Source organism: Phodopus roborovskii, unplaced genomic scaffold (assembly GCF_943737965.1).
Source record: "Phodopus roborovskii unplaced genomic scaffold, PHOROB, whole genome shotgun sequence".
In the NCBI taxonomy this organism is placed as follows: domain Eukaryota; kingdom Metazoa; phylum Chordata; class Mammalia; order Rodentia; family Cricetidae; genus Phodopus; species Phodopus roborovskii.
Genome location: NW_026126418.1, coordinates 53,251,566 through 53,272,685, shown reverse-complemented (window position 1 = coordinate 53,272,685; position 21,120 = coordinate 53,251,566). Strand labels below are relative to the sequence as shown.

The following is a 21,120-nucleotide window of genomic DNA, read 5'->3' as shown; positions in this document are numbered from 1 at the left end:
ACGAGTTTGGCTTCTCAACCTCTGGGAATTCTATGCAGTTGCAGAATATAAGATTTTAGAGCTGAAACTAACCTGGTAGAAATTCAAATCCATCTTTTATCTTTTAGATAAAAGCCTTTGAAATCCTTTTAGTGTGAAGTTATCAGCAGGCTTGATTCTCATATAACCTCATTACCAACCCCAGGATTCTTCAGAATGCAGAGAGAGTCGTGCTCTGTGACTAAAACACACTTTTGCTCACTGCTCCAGCCAGTGGTAGCCACATGTGGTTCACCTGGTTCTGCTCAGGAAATTCCATCTTCAAGCTCCAACACACCCTTGGAGAACTCAGATCCCAGTACATATTGGAGGCGCTCATAAAATGTGCACCAGTGAAACCCCTTCAACTTTATTTCAACCCATTTCAAAACCATTTCAAAGCATTTCAAAACCATATTTAACTGCAGAACCTTTTTCTGCATTAACATTTCATGACTCACCCAGGGCTTCACAATTTAAGTGGAATGAATGGCTTTGAGAAACTGCTGTTTCAGAATGAAGACAGTCTCTACTATGGGAGTTGATGGTGGTGCTCTCAACATAACTGTTTCATGGATTACACTTGATGGTGTTTAGAAAAATATTCTTTCCCTACATTCTCAATGAACTCCATCTCCCCTCACCACAGGAAGACAAAAATTAGTTTATTAGATGTTAGGGTTTTACACGTTTTCCTGAAAAAAAAAATGAATCTGTTACTGGAACCAGAACCACTTGCATATGAAGGAATAAACAACCCTCCTATTGATAAATTAATGAGAAAAAGCATGAAAAAGGTAGTTGTATCCAGTTTACCAATTGTTATCTTAAGGCTTATTTCAAATATGATTGTTCATTGCTTGGGGTACAAATCTAGTTTCCCAACTAAAGCTTGTAGTGATTTACTCATTCCATCTGGGTGTGATGTTAACTGTGCACATTTACATTTCTAGCTGCTCTACAGTCTCAGGCAGCTGCTCAAGTTCCTTGCACGAAGCAGAGCCAGGAGATAAGAACATTCCTGCTTTTATTGCTTTCTGCAACATTTGAAGTCGGGGTGGGAGTGGGAAAGGTGTACCTGTCATGGCCATAAATGTCCATCCTCTGATGCCAAAGTGGTAAAGCAGTCCTCTATGGGAGATGGGGTAAATCTCTTGGGCATGCCAAACAGGCAGATGAGAAAACTGCCCCCCTCTTCATCCAATATCCAATCACCTCCACCTTTAATTAGAAGCCAGGGCTTGGGAGGATTTGCCAGGTGTAGTGCTATCAACTGTTCACCCCCAGATGACCTCATTTACCCTAATCCCCAAGAACTCTACAGGATCCTGAGCTGGCTGGAGACCACTGTAGTCTCTAGGAAACAGAATTCCAGGCAGGGTGCATTGTGGGGACAGCAACCCTGACAGGGAATAAACATCCACAACTATGTCACCCTGGAAAGGAGCAGCCATTGGTCATTCAGAGGTGATTCTGGGTTGTATGAGGGGAGCATGTCTAGAAAGACATTTAAAACCCCCGAGTTATCGTGTTTCCAAGACATGTCAGTGTGGACTTTATTAGCTCATTTCTGGGACCTAATGACTTAAGCTTTCTCCTTCGAATATTAGCTCTTTGGTAAAAAGCTGCCAAAATCATGACAGAATCTGATGGGGGGATTTTTATTGCCTAATAAATAATTCCATAGATCATAATTCTATATTAGCAACTAAATGCCCCAAATGTATAAAGCATGTAGAGTTAGAGCCAAGATACGGATGAAAAACAGCTAAGTGACACTTCTTAAGAATTATTCATTCACTTGGAATATGACGGAACGACTGGAGCATTCTCCTACACCCAGGCTTTTGGAACTGCGTGTCCTATGCTGCCTGCAGGCCATAAATAATGACTTTGGTAGTATCATTTTTCTTTAGTCCTCAAATTCTCTGTGAAGACTCTGGAAGAAATCTCAAGCTTTCTTCTCAAGATGAAGAGGGACTATACACTGCCATAGTGGTTGTCATCTCCCAGAGGGTCATAGACATCAAAGGAAGAGAAATGAAGTTCCCCAGGTTTGGAGACCTATAGTGTTGGTCAGTTTCTGAACATTCTAGCATTCTAGATCTGGCTTTTCCAAGATTTTTTTTCTTGTGTGTGTGTGTGTGTGTGTGTGTGTGTGTGTGTGTAGAGTCATTTTTGCCCATTTCTAATTCTTCTGATACCATGTTGGGATACTTTACTGCTGGGGTCCAGTCTTGACTCAGGTTCAGGTTCTGAGATGGGGAAGGGGATGCAAGGAAAAATTCTGACCACCAGGTAGATTGTACACAAGTGGCCCCAACTAGCTCGAGCTGTCTTTATTTATATTGAAAAAGAGTTTTTTTCTTACCTCGTTTACATGAACAGCTTTATTGTTGGCCCTTATTTTTGACTTTTAAGAAATACATATAATCATTATAAAAGCCCCCATTGTTTCCTTTATGCTTCACCAAATATATTTTCCCATCTCCTACAAAATTGTATTCCAGAAACGAAGTTCAACATTTTTGCAGGCTTAACTAAGTATTGAGCCAGGACACATCCTACTCTTGCAGCACTTAGTCTGCTGGTAACTACTTGTGGTTACAAAGTTAAAAAGTAATAGACATGGGTATAATGCTTTAAGGACAGCAATATTAAAAAACCAAATGATTCTTTCATGTTCACAAGGTATGCTTTTAAACAGTTTCCATTTCTACAAGAGGGTCCCATGTGTCAATCTCTCTATAAAAGGCAGACCTTGATAAGGACTCTTTTCCCATCGCACTCCACCATACTTCTCCCACCAATATAAGCTCCTGTGTAGGTAAAGATGGATCTCTCCATCCCAAATTTTATGTTGCATTTTCCCCATTGGATTATATGAGATCCTATCATTGATTCTATATGCTTTGTGTCTAGGTCACTTACTCTCAACGATAGGCACTATGTGTATTCCCAAGGTGTTTCCCCTATTCTGTATATGCTTGCCCTATTCTCCTTTCCAGAACTGTGAGACATGGTTACTGTTTCAGGTGTTGTTTTCTCATATATACATAACTGTGTCTATTGAGTCAGAACTTGCCAGGATTAGGAACTATAGTTAGTAATTCCAGATAAGAGATTTGAGAAGCCTTGGCCTCCCTGTTGAATCCTAGAGGAAAATATTTGAGAAAGAACAGAATTTCCAGGGAAAATTATACCTGTTACATGTGTGATTGACAAAGTAAAACTAAAAACCACCCAAAGGGTCAACAATATAATGAGAGAGAAAAGAGCCTGCAAGCTCCATGAATTTTGCAAATTCCTATGCTGCCCCATGTACTACTGGTCCTTGCCAAGTGAGACTCTCTTTCCACAGATGTCTATCCCAGAGGAAATCCATTGGACAGGTGGTCATATGCTGATTAGAGACTAGGCTGCACTGCTCCTGACACTTTACATGCATGCATGTACACTTATGTGCACGTGTGTGTTTACACACACACACAACCCTAATCTTCCATCTGAAGACCTGTCATTCCTCCTAATATTTTCTTTCTCAATCACTATAAGCAGCCATACTCTGAACCAGTCATCTCCTAAAAATAAAAATAAGAGCAAAGATTAAACGGTTGAAAAGGCAGAGTTATGCTATGTGTCTTGCTTTGGGGGATTGTGATGGACAGAGAGATCAGGGTTCTGCAGAGTGCATACCTGTGCCACGGTGAAGTGGATATTAGCATGGAGGTTGTGTTCATCCTGTGCGTTTCTATACCTTCCTAGGAATCACCTTAGTAGAGCATGGCAAACACTGAGTCATCAACTAAGGAAGCAGGATACAGTTTGTGTTGGTAACTTTCTGTGAAGTGAAGGTTCATCTCATTATTGGGGTCCCCATTTAAGAAAATACTTCATTGGCATCTGAGTCATTTGACAGGTGGTGAGAGAGCTACTTCCTTTGGGATTTGGTTCTCTCAGCCATCATCTGCTGCCTATATTTAGAGCATTTCATGTAAAATGAATTTCAGGGGCATCCAGGAAGACAGCCTGCTGTGTTCTTTTCAACCAGACAGGGCTTGCATTTCCCATCTCAATTAAGGGTTATTTTCTCCTGACAGACACCAGATACTGCTACACTCAGCACATCATGGAAGTCACAGGAAACAGCATCTCTGTCACCAAGCGCTGTGTCCCACTGGAGGAGTGCTTATCCACCGGCTGTCGAGACTCGGAGCAAGGCCACAAGGTCTGGAAAACATTAATTCCCACTCCCTTTACTGGATTCTCCAGGGCTCATTAGCAGGTCTCCCGCCACCCATTCCCTACATAGGCTGCTTCACTGTCTTTATGTGGCTGGGAAAATGTGCTTGTTTTCCTGTTTGCTTTAGAAGAATACCAATGTGTAGCAGGGCAGAGGACAAGCAGATGGAGTGTATAAGCATATGTAAAGAGGATGCTGAAGCTTATCATGGGCCTTTTCTTCACTTAGAAGAGTCCTGAAAGGAGATAATCAGAGACCACTCATGCCCATGTTGATATAGTCTAACACATACTCCAGTTCTTCTATCAGAGGCAGCAGGAAGCAATATATTTTCATAACTTTCTGTAAAGCGAGGGTGTATGCCATTATTAAGGTCTCAGTTTAGGAAAGTGCTCCATTGGCCCCTGAGTCATTCCTTAGATGGTAAGAAAGCCACTCTTGTGGATTTATTCCCTTGAACATTAGCTGATGCCTGTATACAGAGCATTCTGTGTAAAATGAGCTTTGGGATGTCTAGGAAGGAGAGTATAAAGAAGCCAGCATTGTTTATCGCTGGAGTCCTGCTTTTCCTGTGGTGGGTCATTGCTGACTGTGTGGTCTTAACTTGTCACACTTTGGCAGGCCTTTGTTTGACATCTGCTCCCATGTCAAACTATCTCCCTGGATTTCAGGGAAACACCCTTTCTCGGTACCCTGGAACAGCATTGTCACCAAGGGCTACTTTCATTCACAAAAAGCAGTAACAATTTTTAAGCTACTTCTCAAATTCACTAAGAATTTAAATTTAAAATGCCATTTGCCTACTTATTACTAGTTTGAAGAAAGGTCAAATCAAGGTTAGTACCCAACCCCTCCAACAAGATGGGCTTGGCTCTCAGACATTATTGTGATTTCTTTTTTCCCCAAAGGAGCACCGGGAGTCCAAAGATGTGCCAATTGCTTGTTACATAACCAGTAAGAGAAAGACAGGAATGGAATTCAAACTCACTCCTAACCTCTAGTCTCTCTTCTCAGCATTATGCTGTTTTTGGAACTCATGTTGGTTGTGGCCAAAACGTTTACATGTTTCCTAACAATTAACTATTGGATAATAACTACCTTAATCTGATTTATCTGGGATCTTGTTAAAATTCAGATCCTAGACCTCCAAATGCTGGGAGTGGTGTGAGAGTCTGCATTTCTAACAAGACCCCAATTGGTGTTGAGACTGCTCATCAACACAGTGGGTAGGCATGGCCCCAAATAACTTCTGCCAATAATCACATGGGTTTGCTTCTTTCATATGATTCAAGGATAAAGCAATATAAAGCAAGAGCAATTGAATAAATTAGAACCCTTCAAATGTCTCCCACTCAAGAGAATGGAATTAACTATACCCATAGTACTAATGAGGGGAAACATTCAGGTTCCCCTGACCCAAGCTGTTGCCACTTTATCCTCATTGTGAAAATCTCATGGAGGAAGTTTTATCCTCTTAGCATTTACTTCCTGTTGTCAGGACAAGCCTCTTTGAGGAAGAAAGGCCATTTTCATATTTCTTATTTTAGAGTCAGAATAACTGTTGTCTTGGAGGACTTGAAGCCTAGCAGCTAGCACAGATGAGATGCCCAAAACAGAACTAAGGTTCCCTGAAATTTAGGCTGGAATTTTTCATTTGGAGCATGCTGCTTCTACACGGGATATTATTCTTGTGCTTGATGGATGTTAGGCAATGTCCCTTTTGTAGAACACACCATTCTTAATTGCCAGGAGGTTGAAACAGGCTGGCATCTCCTCACCCTTTGTTTTCTTCCCTCCTTTCTTTCAGATCTGCACCTCCTGCTGCGAAGGAAATATCTGTAATCTACCACTCCCTCGAAATGAAACTGATGCCACATTTGCCACAACATCTCCTATAAATCAGACAAACTGGCACCCACACTGTATGTCAGTGATTGTGTCCTGCTTATGGTTGTGGCTAGGACTCACCTTATAGCAGCCCTCTCCACCAAATGTAGTTGAGCTTTGCAAGGGTTCTCTGTTGCCATCACAGTCATGCATGAGTTGTTGGCCTGGCAGTCGTGACATGATGCAGCCTCAGCACCCTGGACATCCTCACAACCACACATTGCCATTACCACGAAGAACAAGCATTGTTTCAATGCTCTCATTTCCAGCCTGAACCAGACCCCATCTAAGTCACCCTGTCCTCAATACAGACCCTGATTTCTATACCGCAAGCCTGTGATTTTGCTTCAAGAAAGAGTTCTACATTTATTGATGTCTGGGGATTCTTGATTTGGAATCTTTCAAGTATGAGCTGCAGGAGGTCCTGGATCCTCTGTGATGTGAGAAATAAGCTATGGATGTTCAGGTTTTTTGTTTGTTTGTTTTTGTTTTTGTTTTTCAGGAAAAGAGTAAAGAACCACTGGCTGAGTTCAAATCACAATTTCGCCTATGACTTTAGAATTTTAAAACTTTAAATCCAAAATAAATGGAATAATTTCTTTGAGAGTTTAAAGGAGTCCCTGAAAGAGTAGCAAGTACTTTGCTCAATTTAATTTTCCTGGCTTTCTTATCTTAACACACGGAGCATGTTTTTCTGCTCTTTGTAAAAGACAAAAAAGCAATTATAAAATTTTGTTGTATTTGTAGAAGTGATTAAAGACTTCATGATGAAATTAGCACCCACACAAGGAAGTTTATCTCTTCTTATACCTGGAGAGCTTAGCCTTGACATGAGAACTAATTATGCTTCCTGAGGTCTTGAATTCCAGCTGGACCAATAGCATCTAAAAGTTCATAAAGTGGAGTGGGATTATTTTCTCCAGGTGTTGCATTCCTTTCAGATGTAGCTAATCTCACCAGAGAGAGAGAGAGAGAGAAAGAGAGAGAGAGAGAGAGAGAGAGAGAGGGAGGACTCCAGAATAAAAGGGAGCTTTGTGGAGGTTAGTCCTAGTTCATTTTGAAGTCCCAGAAATGGCTAATTCATTCTCTCTCTCTCTCTCTCTCTCTCTCTCTCTCTCTCTCTCTCTCTCTCTCTCTCTCTCTCTCTCTCTCCATAGTATTTACTGTCAAAGAGCCCTCTCCTTCCACAAACCAAGTGATTTTAGGGAGACAGTTCTAAATTAAATTATCGGTAGATCAATAAGGTAAGAACACATATGTGCCAGGATAAGAAAAAGATGGACTATAAGTGGTATGGTGGCCTAAAGGATAGTATTTGTTGCACTCAGATATTACATTTGAAGTAGAAAAGATTTTCATCATTAGTCATGTTTTTTTTTTTAACTTAAAAAATCACAATGTTTTCTTCTTCCTTGTAAATTCTTTAAATTACACTTATTTTTGTATGACATAAACTAGAACAAAATATGAAATTAGAATGCTTGTTTCCAAAAGTTGTAGAGCTTACCACTCACTCACGGAGAGTTATTGATGATCTTTGGGCTTATGCTGAAAAAATTAATTTGCTGTGAGCCTGAGTTGTGTGTTTGCCTCAAGTGTTTTGCTCATGGTTTCTTCAGAAACACGGTTCTGGAAATACTTGCGTGGAGACTATCATTGTTCCAAGTGTCTATGCGGGACTGTGGGGGTATGTTAGCATGGAACTTGGAGGAGCAATGTCCTAACAAAGAGGACAGTGTTGTTAAGATACATCTGCCCTGCACAGGGAACTCCAGCTGGTAAAATGAGACACTCCCCACCCAGGGACCAAATATGACCTGACAGCAGAAACTCTGATACAAATTATCAATTTCTTGTTTATAACTGAGGATGGGAGAGTCCAGAGAGAAAGGCATGGAATAAGCCCGTGCCAGGCACTTTGCTAAGCACTTTACATAGTTAGGCCATATAATCCCATAGCAGTTAGCAGTTCTGTAAGGAGCGGTACATATATATGCTTTGCAAATGAAGGTCCCAAGGCTCAGAGATGTTGCAGAAATGAAGCATTTTCCTTCAGATTCATTTATGTGGGGTGTGACAGGTTTGAAAAGAACAGGATGTGGAGTTTTTCTGCTAGGAAAGCTCACAGGACTGACTTCATGGGAGTTTGCCCATCTTATTGTATAGAATACATCCTGCTTCTCAGGGTGACATTTGCATGTGTCCCCAGCTGATGCTTCGTTCTTTGGGGAGTAAAGTTATAGCTTCCTTATTTATCCCTCTTGGGGAAAGAGGAGACAGTTGACTTTGCATCTAAAGATGCTTTTAGACAATGGGAATTGGTGTTGTACATATCTATAAGTACCATTTTTTGTGCATGGTCACACTCCATTGATATTTTCCAAGTGCTGCATGCAATCTGAACAAGAGACAAGGGATTGACCACATTAGAGCCCCCCTGGCTGGTTTACAGGGATAAGGCTCTCAAGGATGCAGATTGCCCACCACCTGGTGAGGAATTGTAGCCACTGTACATGTGTGCTGTATGCATCCCTAATGCCTTTCAAAGTGGCTTTTGTTTAATTCTCTTGAAAGAATGTGATTTGCTCACTGCCCTTAGCCTCACAAGCCAAGAAGGGGCTATTCATGTTGAAGGTCCAGGACAAATTAGCCATCTGACAATTCTGTAACTTTAAACTTTCCATTAATCCTCACCATTGGTGATGGCTTGACATGCAAAGAGCCATGATGTGTATATTAACCTATGTGCCACATATTTATTTTTAGACTCCTTTCAACATCCATGTCAATATGGGATTGATGCCTAAATGTAAATATTGTACACTTTGTAAATCAATGAATAAAGATTTTAAATGTGTTTCATCAGGCTCCTTCTTGCTTGTGTGGATATCAATCAATGATTAACACATCAGGTTGTATATAAGCCACAGACTTAATACCACAGTGGGCTTCTTTCATGGGCTCATTTCCCAGAGATGTCACAGTCAAGAAATATTTACATGAATGATACTCTCTCATGCCAGATGATTCATACAGAGGTAAGTGCTTGGAAAGTCAAAAGAAAGATCATTGTAACGAGTACTGTTTTTCCTCCCGCCACCGGTCTTGTCCCGCCGCCGTGCCAGCCCCAAATAACACACAGAGACTCTGTATTTGATACAATGCTGTTAGCCAGGTACTAGTTTCTTATCGGCTAGCTCTATCTTAATTATTAACCCATTTCTATGTATTTCCATGTGGTCTTACTGAGAGTGGAGGAATGGCGGTTCTGTTCTCTCCAGACTCTCCATCTTGACCCCTCCTTACTACTTCCTCTTTCCTCCTTAACTCCTAGCCCATCCTGTCTTCCTTTCCTATTGGCCAACAGTGCTTTATTCATTAACCAGCATGAGAAACATATATACATAATGGCATCTCCCATCATCTCCTCTTTTCTGTCTAAATAAAAAGAAGGGTTTTAAACTTAACATAGCAAAATATATTATACAACAGTTATCAAGTAAGAATCACAGTTAACAATATTTAGTCCATTAACATTTAGCAAGATTTGAAGAAAATATTCCATCATCTATCCTATCTTTGTGTGTCTAAAGTCTAAGTAACTTATCTTTAATACTAAGAAAACTATAACCATAACTATCTGTCTTCAACTCCCTCAAAGACCACAGAAGGATAGTATACAAACTCTAGAAATGACAGAGACAACTCACTGCCTGGTCACCCGAAGTTCTTTTGTAATCTTCCATCTTCAGCCCATAGGCCATAGTGTGTCTGGCAGACTCTTCAGCAAAGCAGGAAACTTTAAACTGTCTTCTTGTATTGGCAGTTTGTCAGTGACTTTTCTCTGTGTCCTTCAGACTGTCTGGCAGACTCTTCCATGAAGCAGGACCGTTGTAGCAATGTCATTTTTCTGTGGGTCCTGCATGTCCAGTTTATACAGGATAAAGTCAAACAGTCCAGACAAGAGCAGTATCTTGTCCAAATGGCTAGTCTTGCCATATTGGAAGCAAACTCTATAACGAGTTTCTTCAATTTCCATCTTCCTTTCTGATGCAGGTCATATTTCCAGGAACAATTATGTCTCCTTGTCAAGAAAAACCCTAAACCATTTTAAATGCCATATTCTGTAGGTCTTTGAAAGGTTTGAAGAATGCCTATCTATCTCAAATACATCTCTGTGTATCTTGAAACCTAGCTAACTTAACTCTAAGCTTTGACTATCATAAGTAATTATCTATAATCTGTACTACATTATACAATACATTTCTGAATGAACTATATAAAGACAATACCTAAACAAAAGGAGAAATATACACATCACAAAATTGACCTTAAATTGTATCAATAAATGAAAATCCATTCCAAAACAAAGTATTCATATCTATACCATAATTCCCTTTTTACTTTTAAAAAGAAATTGGTTGTGGTCATTAACCATTTATAACCAAGCCCAGTTAAATGAAAACAAACATTTATAAACACTATTTGGGAATTTGGGCTTCATTCTTCCCAAACTACTTCCTGCTGATAGGGGGTGCTGTCATGGGGGATCCTAAGAAGATGCAGAAATCCTGGCTGTAGTCTGCAAGGCTGGCTTGTTTAAGCTGTTTTGAATGTTGGATCACCAGGAATGCTGTTTCAGGGGGTCTGGCTTGCTCAAACTACATTAGTCTAGAAGGAATCCACAGCTTTTCATTTTCTGTGGAAACAAAAATAGAAATCCTTTTCCCCAGTAACTTGTCCTTGAACTTAAATGTTGGAGTCAAAGCATTTTTAGAATATATAAATTGAATTAATTTAGTAGCATTTTTAACAGTTATTGTTTCCTCAGCAGTCAAGCAATACAAAGACAATATAATACCATACAGTGTCCAGATTTTTTTTATTTGTGGCTTTTTTATTATTTTGTTTCTTTTCTATTTTTTGAGACAGGCTTTGTCTGTGTAACTCTTATCTGTCCTGGAATTTATTCTGCATACCAGGTTAACTTTGAAATCACAAGAGATCTGTTTGCCTCTGCCTCCCAAGTGCTGGAATTAAAGGCGTGTGTAGCCACATCTAGCTGTTCTCTGTCTTTTAAAAACCATTTTATTTTATTTTTCCCATGTCTACATATATTTTAAAACACATTGTAAACCTCTGGAAGTTTTCTCCTCTTGTTTAGGTATTGTATATATATAGCTCATTTAAAAATGTAATGTATAATTCAATACAGATTATAGATAGTACCTATGATAGTCAAATCTTATAGCTAAGTTAGTTAAGATTTCTAGATATACAGACATGTATTTGAGGTGGATAGACATTCTTCAAAACTTTCAAAGACCTACAGAATATGGCATTTAAAATGGTTTAGGGTTTTTCTTGACAGTGAGACATAATTGTTCTTGGCAACATGACCTGCGTCAGAAAGGAAGATGGACATTGAAGAAACTCGTTATAGAGTTTGCTTCCAATATGGCAAGACTAGCCATTTGGACAAGATACTGCTCTTGTCTGGACTGTTTGACTTTATGCTGTATAAACTGGACATTCAGGACCCACCGAAAAGTGACTGCTGATTCAAGATGGACATTGCTACAGAGATCCTGCTTCATGGAAGAGTCTGCCAGACAGTATTAGGACACAGAGAAAAGTCACTGACAAACTGCCAATACAAGAAGACAGTTTAAAGTTTCCTGCTTTGCTGAAGAGTCTGCCAGACACACTATGGCCTATGGGCTGAAGATGGAAGATTACAAAAGAACTTCGGGTGACCAGGCAGTGAGTTGTCTCTGTCATTTCTAGAGATTATAGACTATCCTTCTGTGGCCTTTGAAGGAGTTGAAGACAGATAGTTATGGTTATAGTTTTCCTTAGTATTAAAGATAAGTTACATAGGTTTTAGACACACAAAGATAGGATAGATGATGGAATATTTTCTTCAAATCTTGCTAAATGTTAATGGACTAAATATTGTTAACTGTGATTCTTATTTGATAATTGTTGTGTTATATATTTTGCTATGTTAAGTTTAAAACCCTTCTTTTTATTTAGACAGAAAAGAGGAGATGATGGGAGATGCCATTATGTATATATGTTTCTCATGCTGGTTAATGAATAAAGCACTGTTGGCCAATAGGAAAGGAAGACAGGATGGGCTAGGAGTTAAGGAGGAAAGAGGAAGTAGTAAGGAGGGGTCAAGATGGAGAGTCTGGAGAGAACAGAACCGCCATTCCTCCACTCTCAGTAAGACCACATGGAAATACATAGAAATGGGTTAATAATTAAGATAGAGCTAGCCGATAAGAAACTAGTAACAGGCCAACAGGGTTATATGGATCAAAAAATATAGCTGTCTGTGTGGCATGTGCATAGTGAGAGGGTGACTTTGGGGAGTTGGTTCTTTCCTTCCATTGGAAGTCAGAGGATGCATTCAGTTCTTTCCATCCACCTCTGCTTCAGATTCAGTTGGTAGACTTGTGAAGTGTGAACTTTTATACACTGAGCCATTTACTCAGCTCCCCAAATGTGCTTCAACTCAAGCCTTCATTCCACTTTGTTACTCTAGTTAGTAATATACTAAAAATTGTGGCTTCTGTCAACAAACTCTAATCTTACTTTCTGCAAGTTGTAGTTGCTGTAATTAGCTGAGTGTACATTTTTTTGTAGTGATATTTCAAACAAATTTAAAATTTGGAGTCTGAGATACAGCTTCTCTAGAGTCCTTTTTGTTCTAATGGCAATACTGACTTTTGTGTATGATTTATCTTTGAAGGACTTTAAAATGCTCTGTGTCTTGCTTCCATTGATCGACATGAACACAATTGCTACTTGATAGCTACAGCTTTGCTGTGTCCAAGGAAGGTCATACTAGCAGTTTATCTTAAGGATGACATGCATGATGCCTCCTCCTTCCTTTGGAAGTTTTACTAGAAAGTTGTTTTTCAGGTTGCTGAATTGAAAGTGAAAGAAATATTAGTGAACATCTGGTCTACCCCCTTTGTTTTATATGGGTGAGAAAAGAACCCCAGAGAACCCAGATCATTTGTAACTGCAGACACTGCACAACTGTGTTAAGGATCAAATTCTGTCAAGTGTCCCTTCTGTGATGCTTGGAATAATTAAGCACTGGCAACAGGAAAGTGTTTAGTGGTGCCTGTTTTCTTTACTCTGGCTGTACAGTGGGAGGTACCATGGGTGTCATCAAGGCAGGGAATAGAAGCTGAAAAGGGAAAACTTCCTATAAGAAAGCAAGGAAGCCTGATGAAAGAGTGTTCTTCTTAATTTGAGAAGAGAAACACTCAAAGAAATAACCACTTTCAGACTCATGAACTAAAGAATAATTTGGGAAAAATTACACAGTATCATTTAGTTGGATATATTTTTTTCAGGGGGTTACTGTATATCTGGAATTATGAACTAGCCTTCCTAACTGTGTGTCCTAATGTTCAAGCCTCCACTGACATCCCCACTTAAAGAGATGCTAGAAACTGTGTTGTCAGATTAGGGAGAGCTCATCCATAAAAAAAAAAAAAAGCATATTGAGTGTGGACATAAGCAAAAAGCACCCCCAGAATCAGCCAGGAGGCAAATAGAAAAGCTAAAAGTAAATCACAACTTCAATAAATCCAGTCATCTATGAGGAGAATTCAGAATCAATGTAATGTCTGGTTCCTACTCAGAGATGCCTGACTGTTGGGATAGAGTCTGCAACAGAGTCTGAGCACATCTGGCTTCTTGGCTGTGTTTCCCAGGTAACAAACTCACAGCTGACTAGGCTTGGCACCCACCCAACATCTCCCAACAGTAGGGCAGGACTGAACAATTTGGAGCCTACATCAAATGACCTAAGAAGATGAATTGCTTGAAGAGCTCACACTTGGATGCTTTGTGCTGGGCTTCTTTGGTGAAGGGTGTTGAGTGATCCACTATGGAAGTGAGCACATTTTGGGCTTCCTCCTGACTCAGCCTAACTTGATTCAGCTTGGCTCTCTGGTGTGTGCACCATTGGGCTTAGCCCTAGTGTTAAAGCTTTTTAAATACTTGAAGGGTTGGGCCACTAAATACCAAGTGTTCTGTGTTACATGAAAATTTCTGGCACAGCAGGTCCCTCAGCCCTTGAGCCCCAAAGTAAACACACAGACCCTATATTATGAAACTGTTGACCAGTGACTAGCTTACTTATTGGCTAGCTCTGCTTTAATTACTAACCCATTTCTATCAATCTATGTATTGCCACAAGGCTGTGGCTTACCTGGCAATGCCCAGCATAGTATTACTCCTCTGGGATCCAACATCATGATGTCTCAGGGTTTCCATAGAAAAGAAAGCAATTTCCTGTTTGTCCCTGTTATATACTGTTACTACCCAGCTATGTAACTTCCTGCCTGTCTGTGCAGACCTTCAGACCTCTATGGTTGGCTAATGGCAGATTCTGTCCAGCTACATCACTTCCCGCCTGTCTTACAGACCTCCAAACCTCTATGGGTTATTGGTGGTCAGCTCCATTCTCTGATCCCCAGACAGGCTTTATTTGTAAAAGAAAGCTATCACCCAGTCCTGTGTAGAAATACATCTCCTTGATATGGGACTAGCCAAGACCACCCCCTGAAATTTGCAGTCAGACCTTCCACAAACCCCTTTTTAAAATCAGGTGATTAAACAAAAAACAACAACAACAAACCTGTAAGTCTTACTTGGAATGCATTATTTAGTAGAGCAGTGGGATGTGTTCAGTCTAGGCTATAGTTGGAGTTGCAAACTATAGCCAGAACTGAGACACCAGCTTCATTTCGGAGGTTTGAGAAGATACTCCTGGCAAAATGATAACAAATACAAAAGAAAGAGCTCAGCTAAGTACAAGAGCTAACTTGAAATATCATAGATGTTGTACTTTAGCACAGATACGAGGACAGTCTTGAGGCAAGATGTTAACTGAATATAAATAATTATAATTTGAAAATGGAACTGTCCAAATTCTACATTTTGACCTATTCTTCACTGAGGCTGTTCTATGGTTATGACCAATCATCTCAGATTATTATTTATCCCTTCATGCATAATGGCTAAAATCTACCCATTAGCATCCATTAGGGCCCATTGCTGTATGATGTTTAAAGCTCCCTAGAGCAAGTCACCTAGCACACTCAGAGACACCACAGTGTACTTTGTAGCATCATTTGTAACTCAGGAAAGTCGAACACTGAGGGCACTCACCTCAACAACACTACTAGTGTACTGAGACAGATGATAGGAATCTGTTTTTACCAGTCTCCAGGTCTCCTGTTCAGTAGCCATATTGTAGGATGAGAAAGGCCAGTGAAAGGAAACCCTGCAACCAGAGCCAAAGAAACACACCATACCCCTAACCAATTCAAGAATTGAAATCCAACCAGTCCCAGAGCATGAAACTATAAGTATGAATTTTCTGGCCCGGCAGGGTCCCACTGCCCCGGAGCCCCAAATAAATACACAGATGATATATTAATTATAAAGCTGTTGGCCTATGACTTATTGGCTAGTTTAATCTTAATGGCTAGCTCTGTCTTAATTATTAACCCATTTCTATTAATCCAAGTATTTTCACGTGGTCTTATCTTACTGGAGAAGACTCCAAACCTCTTACTCCTTTCTCTGCTACATGGCAACTGCTTTCTGCCTACCCTTCCCAGAATTCTCCTCATCTGGTAGCCCCACCTATCTACCTGCCTCATTGGCCACAGTGTTTTATTCATCAACCGATAAGAAAAACATGACACAGAAGGACATTCCCCTATCACAAAACCAACCAATTCCTGAGCATGAAATCCAACCAATCTCTGAGCATCTCCCAAGCTCAGGATTGAAATCCTACTAATCCCCACCATGAAAATCTCTACCTTGGAAAGTGCTGCTCCTAAGATACCCTATATAAGCCCTGTACCTGTTCAGTTTGGAGCTGCCATTTTCCACTCTGGTAGAGGCAGCCTTGCTCCTGGATTCTTTCTTCCTGGTAACTCTCTTGAGTGACATTTGTTGTCATAACTTTCTTTCACCAGAGCAGAACACAGCAGAGAGGGACATTGGTGCTCTATAGTATGGTCTCCATTTATCACATCTCATGCTCTAGAATGAAGATGTGGGATTAAAGGAACATTTCTTCCTTCTATTCCACCCTCTTGAAGAAAGTACCACCAGGCACTCTTGCTTTGCTATGTCTGTCTGAGAATTAATTCTTAAATGTACGACAATTAGATGGGCCCTTACCTTTTCTTTTGAGAACTTTCCATTAACCCGGCTTTGGTCTTGAATCCTACCTCTATTTTCAGGCTTTCCCTCCCTGCAGAGACCCCGTGTAAGTTATGCTCCAGCAGGGTCAGCACCTTTTTGAAGTTACTGAGTGAGGATGCTGTTCTAACAGTGTCTAACTTGGACTTCAACTGTTTTTCACTATGACCTATAATCTTTCATGTAGCCTGCTCTCTCAGCTTGTCCTGTTCTTTCAACTTTCCCATTTGCTTATGTAAGCACCATGAATAAAGTACCCTGGCTATCAGGAAGAAGAATCTTAAAGAGAACACACACAGAGTCATGTTCCAAAGCAGCTTTCCATAGCAGAGTAGATTGCAAAACCAGGTCCTGACTGAATTAGTCTGGGGTGCCTTAAATCATCAGGAACTTTTAAGGCTCCCTTACTCCTGGCAATTCTGGTGTGCCATCATTAGCCAACAAACACAGCCATTGGAATAAAGGATCATGATTGCAGAAATAGCCTTAGTGAAGACATGTCTAGAAAAATTAGCCATGAACTGCTTCTTTAGTGCCCAAGTTTCTAGTTACTTACATGTCCACTGAAACTGTACTTGGAACATGTTAGGTCCATGGAACCATGTATCAGTCATCCACAAAACAATGAAAAAGATGGTGCTTTCTCTGAGTATCATAGCTGGTCAGTAACAGAACAAGAGTTAAAACCAAGATTGCCCTTCTATTACTTCTGGCCTACTTGGACACATTTTCCACATGTTAAATTTTTATTCCCCCCAAAAATTGTAGTGCCAAAGGCTGTGATGCTAGCATCTCTTACTTGGTACAGCATAAATGGTTACAGCTTTTATGTGAAGCAACTTGGCAGAATGAATGAGGGTTTTGTGAATAGACATATCCCAACCTAATAATCTTACTTCTGTCAGCTGCCTGAAATATAGAAACACTGCTGTGATCAAATATGTACCTTGCATCACCATTTGTAACTCAAGAAAACAATCAGGACAGGCTAAATGCTGAGGAGTTGGGGTGGTTAAGTCAGTCATTGTGCATCCATTTGGTGCAACATTGTAAAATGTGGTTGCCCTGAAAAAGTTTTCAGTGTCAAATCAATACCTCAGTGCTATTGTGCTCTGTTCAATGTGTCATACTTTCAAGAAACAAAGACACAGGGGAAAAAAAAAACTCAAGGAAAATGAACCAAAGTACTCTCAAACACTTGTCATGATAATAACTTCCTGTTTTCCTTTATATTTTATGTAATGTGGTTATATTACTTTCATACTAAAAAGCACAGATGTAATAAATAGTGAAGCCTGTGTATGATAGGTTAATAGTTGTGTGGTAACTTGGAACTAAACTTCGTCTTTAATGCAGCTGATAACCCAGTGTAGGCCTCTAACTCCTGCTTATACCATGTGCTCAGTCCTGGCAGCTCACCTTAGGCCCTTGGGAGCCTTAAAAGCTACCAATGCCAGATCCACTCCTGACAGTCACGTTATATTAATCTTGGATGCAAAGATCTAAAGAGCAAAACCAGAATGCACTGTAACAGTCTTTCTTTTGGGCCACCACCCAACTCCCAAATCATGACTTACTAATTATGAATGCTCAGCCTTAGCTTAGGCCTGTGCTACTAGCTCTTATAACTTATTTTAACCTGTTTTTCTTCATCTACATTTTGCCTCAGGACTTTTGATGTACTTCATGTCTGGCTGGCTGCCAGTTGCTTGCCTGGCTGGCCCCAGGTGTCTTCCTTTCTTTCTCCCTTGTTCTCTCTCTCTTTCTTCAATACTCTACAAACAACACACAATTTCAAACTCACAGCAAAGCCTATAAAGACTCATTGGTCCTTAAAATAGTGCCACAAGGCATCATTCTGTATCCCTAATAGTATAATTTTGGGTGAACTTAAAACTGTTTCTTTTTTTATATTTTGAAGGTAGCAAGCCCCATACCTTGATAGTAGTGGTTCACAACCTTCTTAATTCTGTGACATTTTAATGTGTAGTGTAACCTTTTACTCTTTTACTTTTTGAGGATCCCACCACCCAACTCCCAAATAACACACATGGAGGCTTTTTCTTTGTTATGAATGTCTACCCTTGCGTGGCTTGTTTCTAGTCAGTTTTGCTTATCTTAAATTAACTGTCTACCTTTTCCATCTGGGCTTCTGTATATCTTACTTTCCTTTCTAATCCATGGCCGACTGGGTGGCTGGGTCGCAGGGTGGCTGGATGGCTGGATGGCAGAGTGGCTGGGTGGCAGGGTGGCTGGGTGGCAGGGTGGCTGGGTGGCAGGGTGGCTGGATGGCTGGGTGGCAGAGTGGCTGGGTGGCAGGGTGGCTGGGTGGCAGGGTGGCTAGCCCCTATGCTCCTCCTCTTCCTCATTTCTCCTTCTATTTATACTCTTTGCCTGGCAGCCCCACCTATCCTTGCTCCTGACTTATTATTGGCCATTCAGCTCTTTATTAAACCATCAGGAGTTTTAGACAAAGAATCACAGCTTCACATAGTTAAACCAATGCAGCGTAACATATTTACATGCCTTAAAACAATATTCTACCATATTCATGTTGTAATCATGTTAATTTTTGTTGCTACGTCATAACAGTAATTTTGCTACTGTTATGAATCACATTGTAAATATTCTTGGAGATGAGTTTGTCAATGAGGTCATAATCCACAGGTGGAGAACCATTTCTTGATATAGTGCGTATATGGACTGTGTCCTCAAAGGTTCATAATTAATAAGCTTTATTCCCATGTAGTAGTAGTGAGGTGGATATAAACTGTAAAGGGGTCAGTGGAAGATAATAAAGCCATTCAGGGATGTCTCTTTTGGGGTGGATTTATGCAGTTCTAATGGGAACACAGTACGATCCCAAGAGCAAGCCCGGCCCTTGAAAACCTTATGGGTCCCTTCCTGTCATCACCCAGGACTCTGCTGGCTCAGAGGGCTTGGGCCACCTCTACTCCACACTTGGGTCCTCTGTGGGCTTCTTTAGGCCTTTATGGGCTGGTCCTCCTCTCCTTTTTAGGACATAAGATGTTCCACGATATAGACACCAGTAGAAGACCAGTGAAATTCCTGTCCACAGTTCTCATCTGATCTGGACTTGGGGAAAGCCATTGTCACCTATGCCTTTGAAGGAGCTACTGGAAGTCTGCAAGTCTGCCTCTCCCAGCAGCTGAAAAAGCCATGGTCAGAGGCTTCCTACAAATGTAGGGCTTTAAAAGCTTCAGTTTCTAGGTGTCTCGGAGTCCAGGAGAGGTTTTCAGGCCTAGATCTGCCATGAACTCCCTTCAGGGCTTAATGAAGAAAGTAGTCTCTGGGTCAAACAGACCCCATGGCTCCTGGACAGACCATCGGAGCTGCTTTGTGTGGCATTCTGCACTTGAACTTTTAGGTGCAGTGTTCATGTAACCTTGTGATAAGGGAGGGCAGACAGGGGACTTCTGTCTTAGCACGTCTACTCAGGTAAAGGCTGATGGTTTCATCAGAGGAAGAAATGCATTTCATGCCTTTCTGTTTCACCCGTGCTGGTTGACTGTGAGAATGATGAACTAAAAAGAAAGGAAGGTGTAGCACTTCCACTGAGTATTAGATTGCTCTTTTCCTGCTTCCTTCTCTTAAGTTTTGGTATCAGGCCTAAAAAGGGTTCAAATGGATCATTCAATAAGAAGATAGCTAGACCCAAATTTCATGAATAGAATATAGTTGAGGGGATAACTATTTGTTATTAGTAGCAGGTTAAAACAAAGTGCATTGTGGGTAGGCATGGTGGCATAGACCTGTGATCCTAGCCACTTAGGGTCTTGAAGCAGGAGGATCCCAGATTCATTGTCTGCCTGGTTAATTTAGCAAGATCTTGTTTCAAAATAGAAAGTGGAAAACAAACCCCCAACAGATGGGATGTAGTTCAGTGGTAGATCACTCACCTTTCCTAGCATGTAAGGCCCTAGGTCCAACTCCCAGTCATGAAAAACAAGAGACTACGAATTGTCTCACCACAACAAAGTAATAAATATATGTTGGTATACTAATAATCCCACATTGTAAGCATTTATCAAAACATAAATTTTTGTTCCATAAATATATGCATTTTTTTTGCTTGAAGACAGGTTTTCTCTGTATTGCTTTGGAGCCTCTCCTGGAACTAGCTCTGTAGACCTTGAACCCACAAATACCCACCTGCCTCTGACCCCGGAGTGCTGGGATTAAAGGCATATGTCACACACACCACGCTAAATAACATATACATTTCTTTATTTTTTATTTTATTTTACATGTTGATCCCAGTTCCCTTCCCCTCCCTCCCTTCCTCACTCCTTCCATTCCTCCCTTCCTCTTACCCTCTCTGCTCCCTCACATGTACCCTGACAACCCTCCCCTCCCACCCCCCACCCCAATTCCACATGTAGGGCAATGCCATCCAGGTGGTGTCATGTAAATCTGTCAAGTCATTTGAAGTAGGAACTAGGACTTCTCTCCTGTCTCTAGGTTAAGGCAGTTATCCCTCTATGGGGGATGTGTTCACAAGGTCCTATTGTGCACAAGGAATACATCCTGGCTCCAATGTCTGAGGTTCCTTAGACTGCTCAGTCCTTCTGGCTGAGACCCATATTCAGGGGGACCTGAGTCAGTCCCATACTGGATTCCTAGCTATCAGTCTGGGGGCCCATTAGCTCCTCCTTGTTCAAGTAAGCTGTCTCTATGTGTTTCTGCAACCTGGTCTTGTCCTC

General features: G+C 40.8%; 1 protein-coding gene across 1 annotated transcript in view; it reads left to right on the top strand.

Moving 5' to 3' along the window:
• The window catches only part of Lypd6 (LY6/PLAUR domain containing 6), a 117,121-nt gene extending 110,598 nt beyond the window's left edge, over positions 1 to 6,523 (top strand). Inside the window, exons 4-5 of the mRNA XM_051184722.1 lie at positions 4,119 to 4,246; positions 6,069 to 6,523. Of these exons, the coding sequence (XP_051040679.1) occupies positions 4,119 to 4,246; positions 6,069 to 6,236 (296 nt within the window). The 3' untranslated portion in view covers positions 6,237 to 6,523. The remainder of the gene's footprint in view (positions 1 to 4,118; positions 4,247 to 6,068) is intronic.
• Positions 6,524 to 21,120: the final 14,597 nt, after the last annotated feature.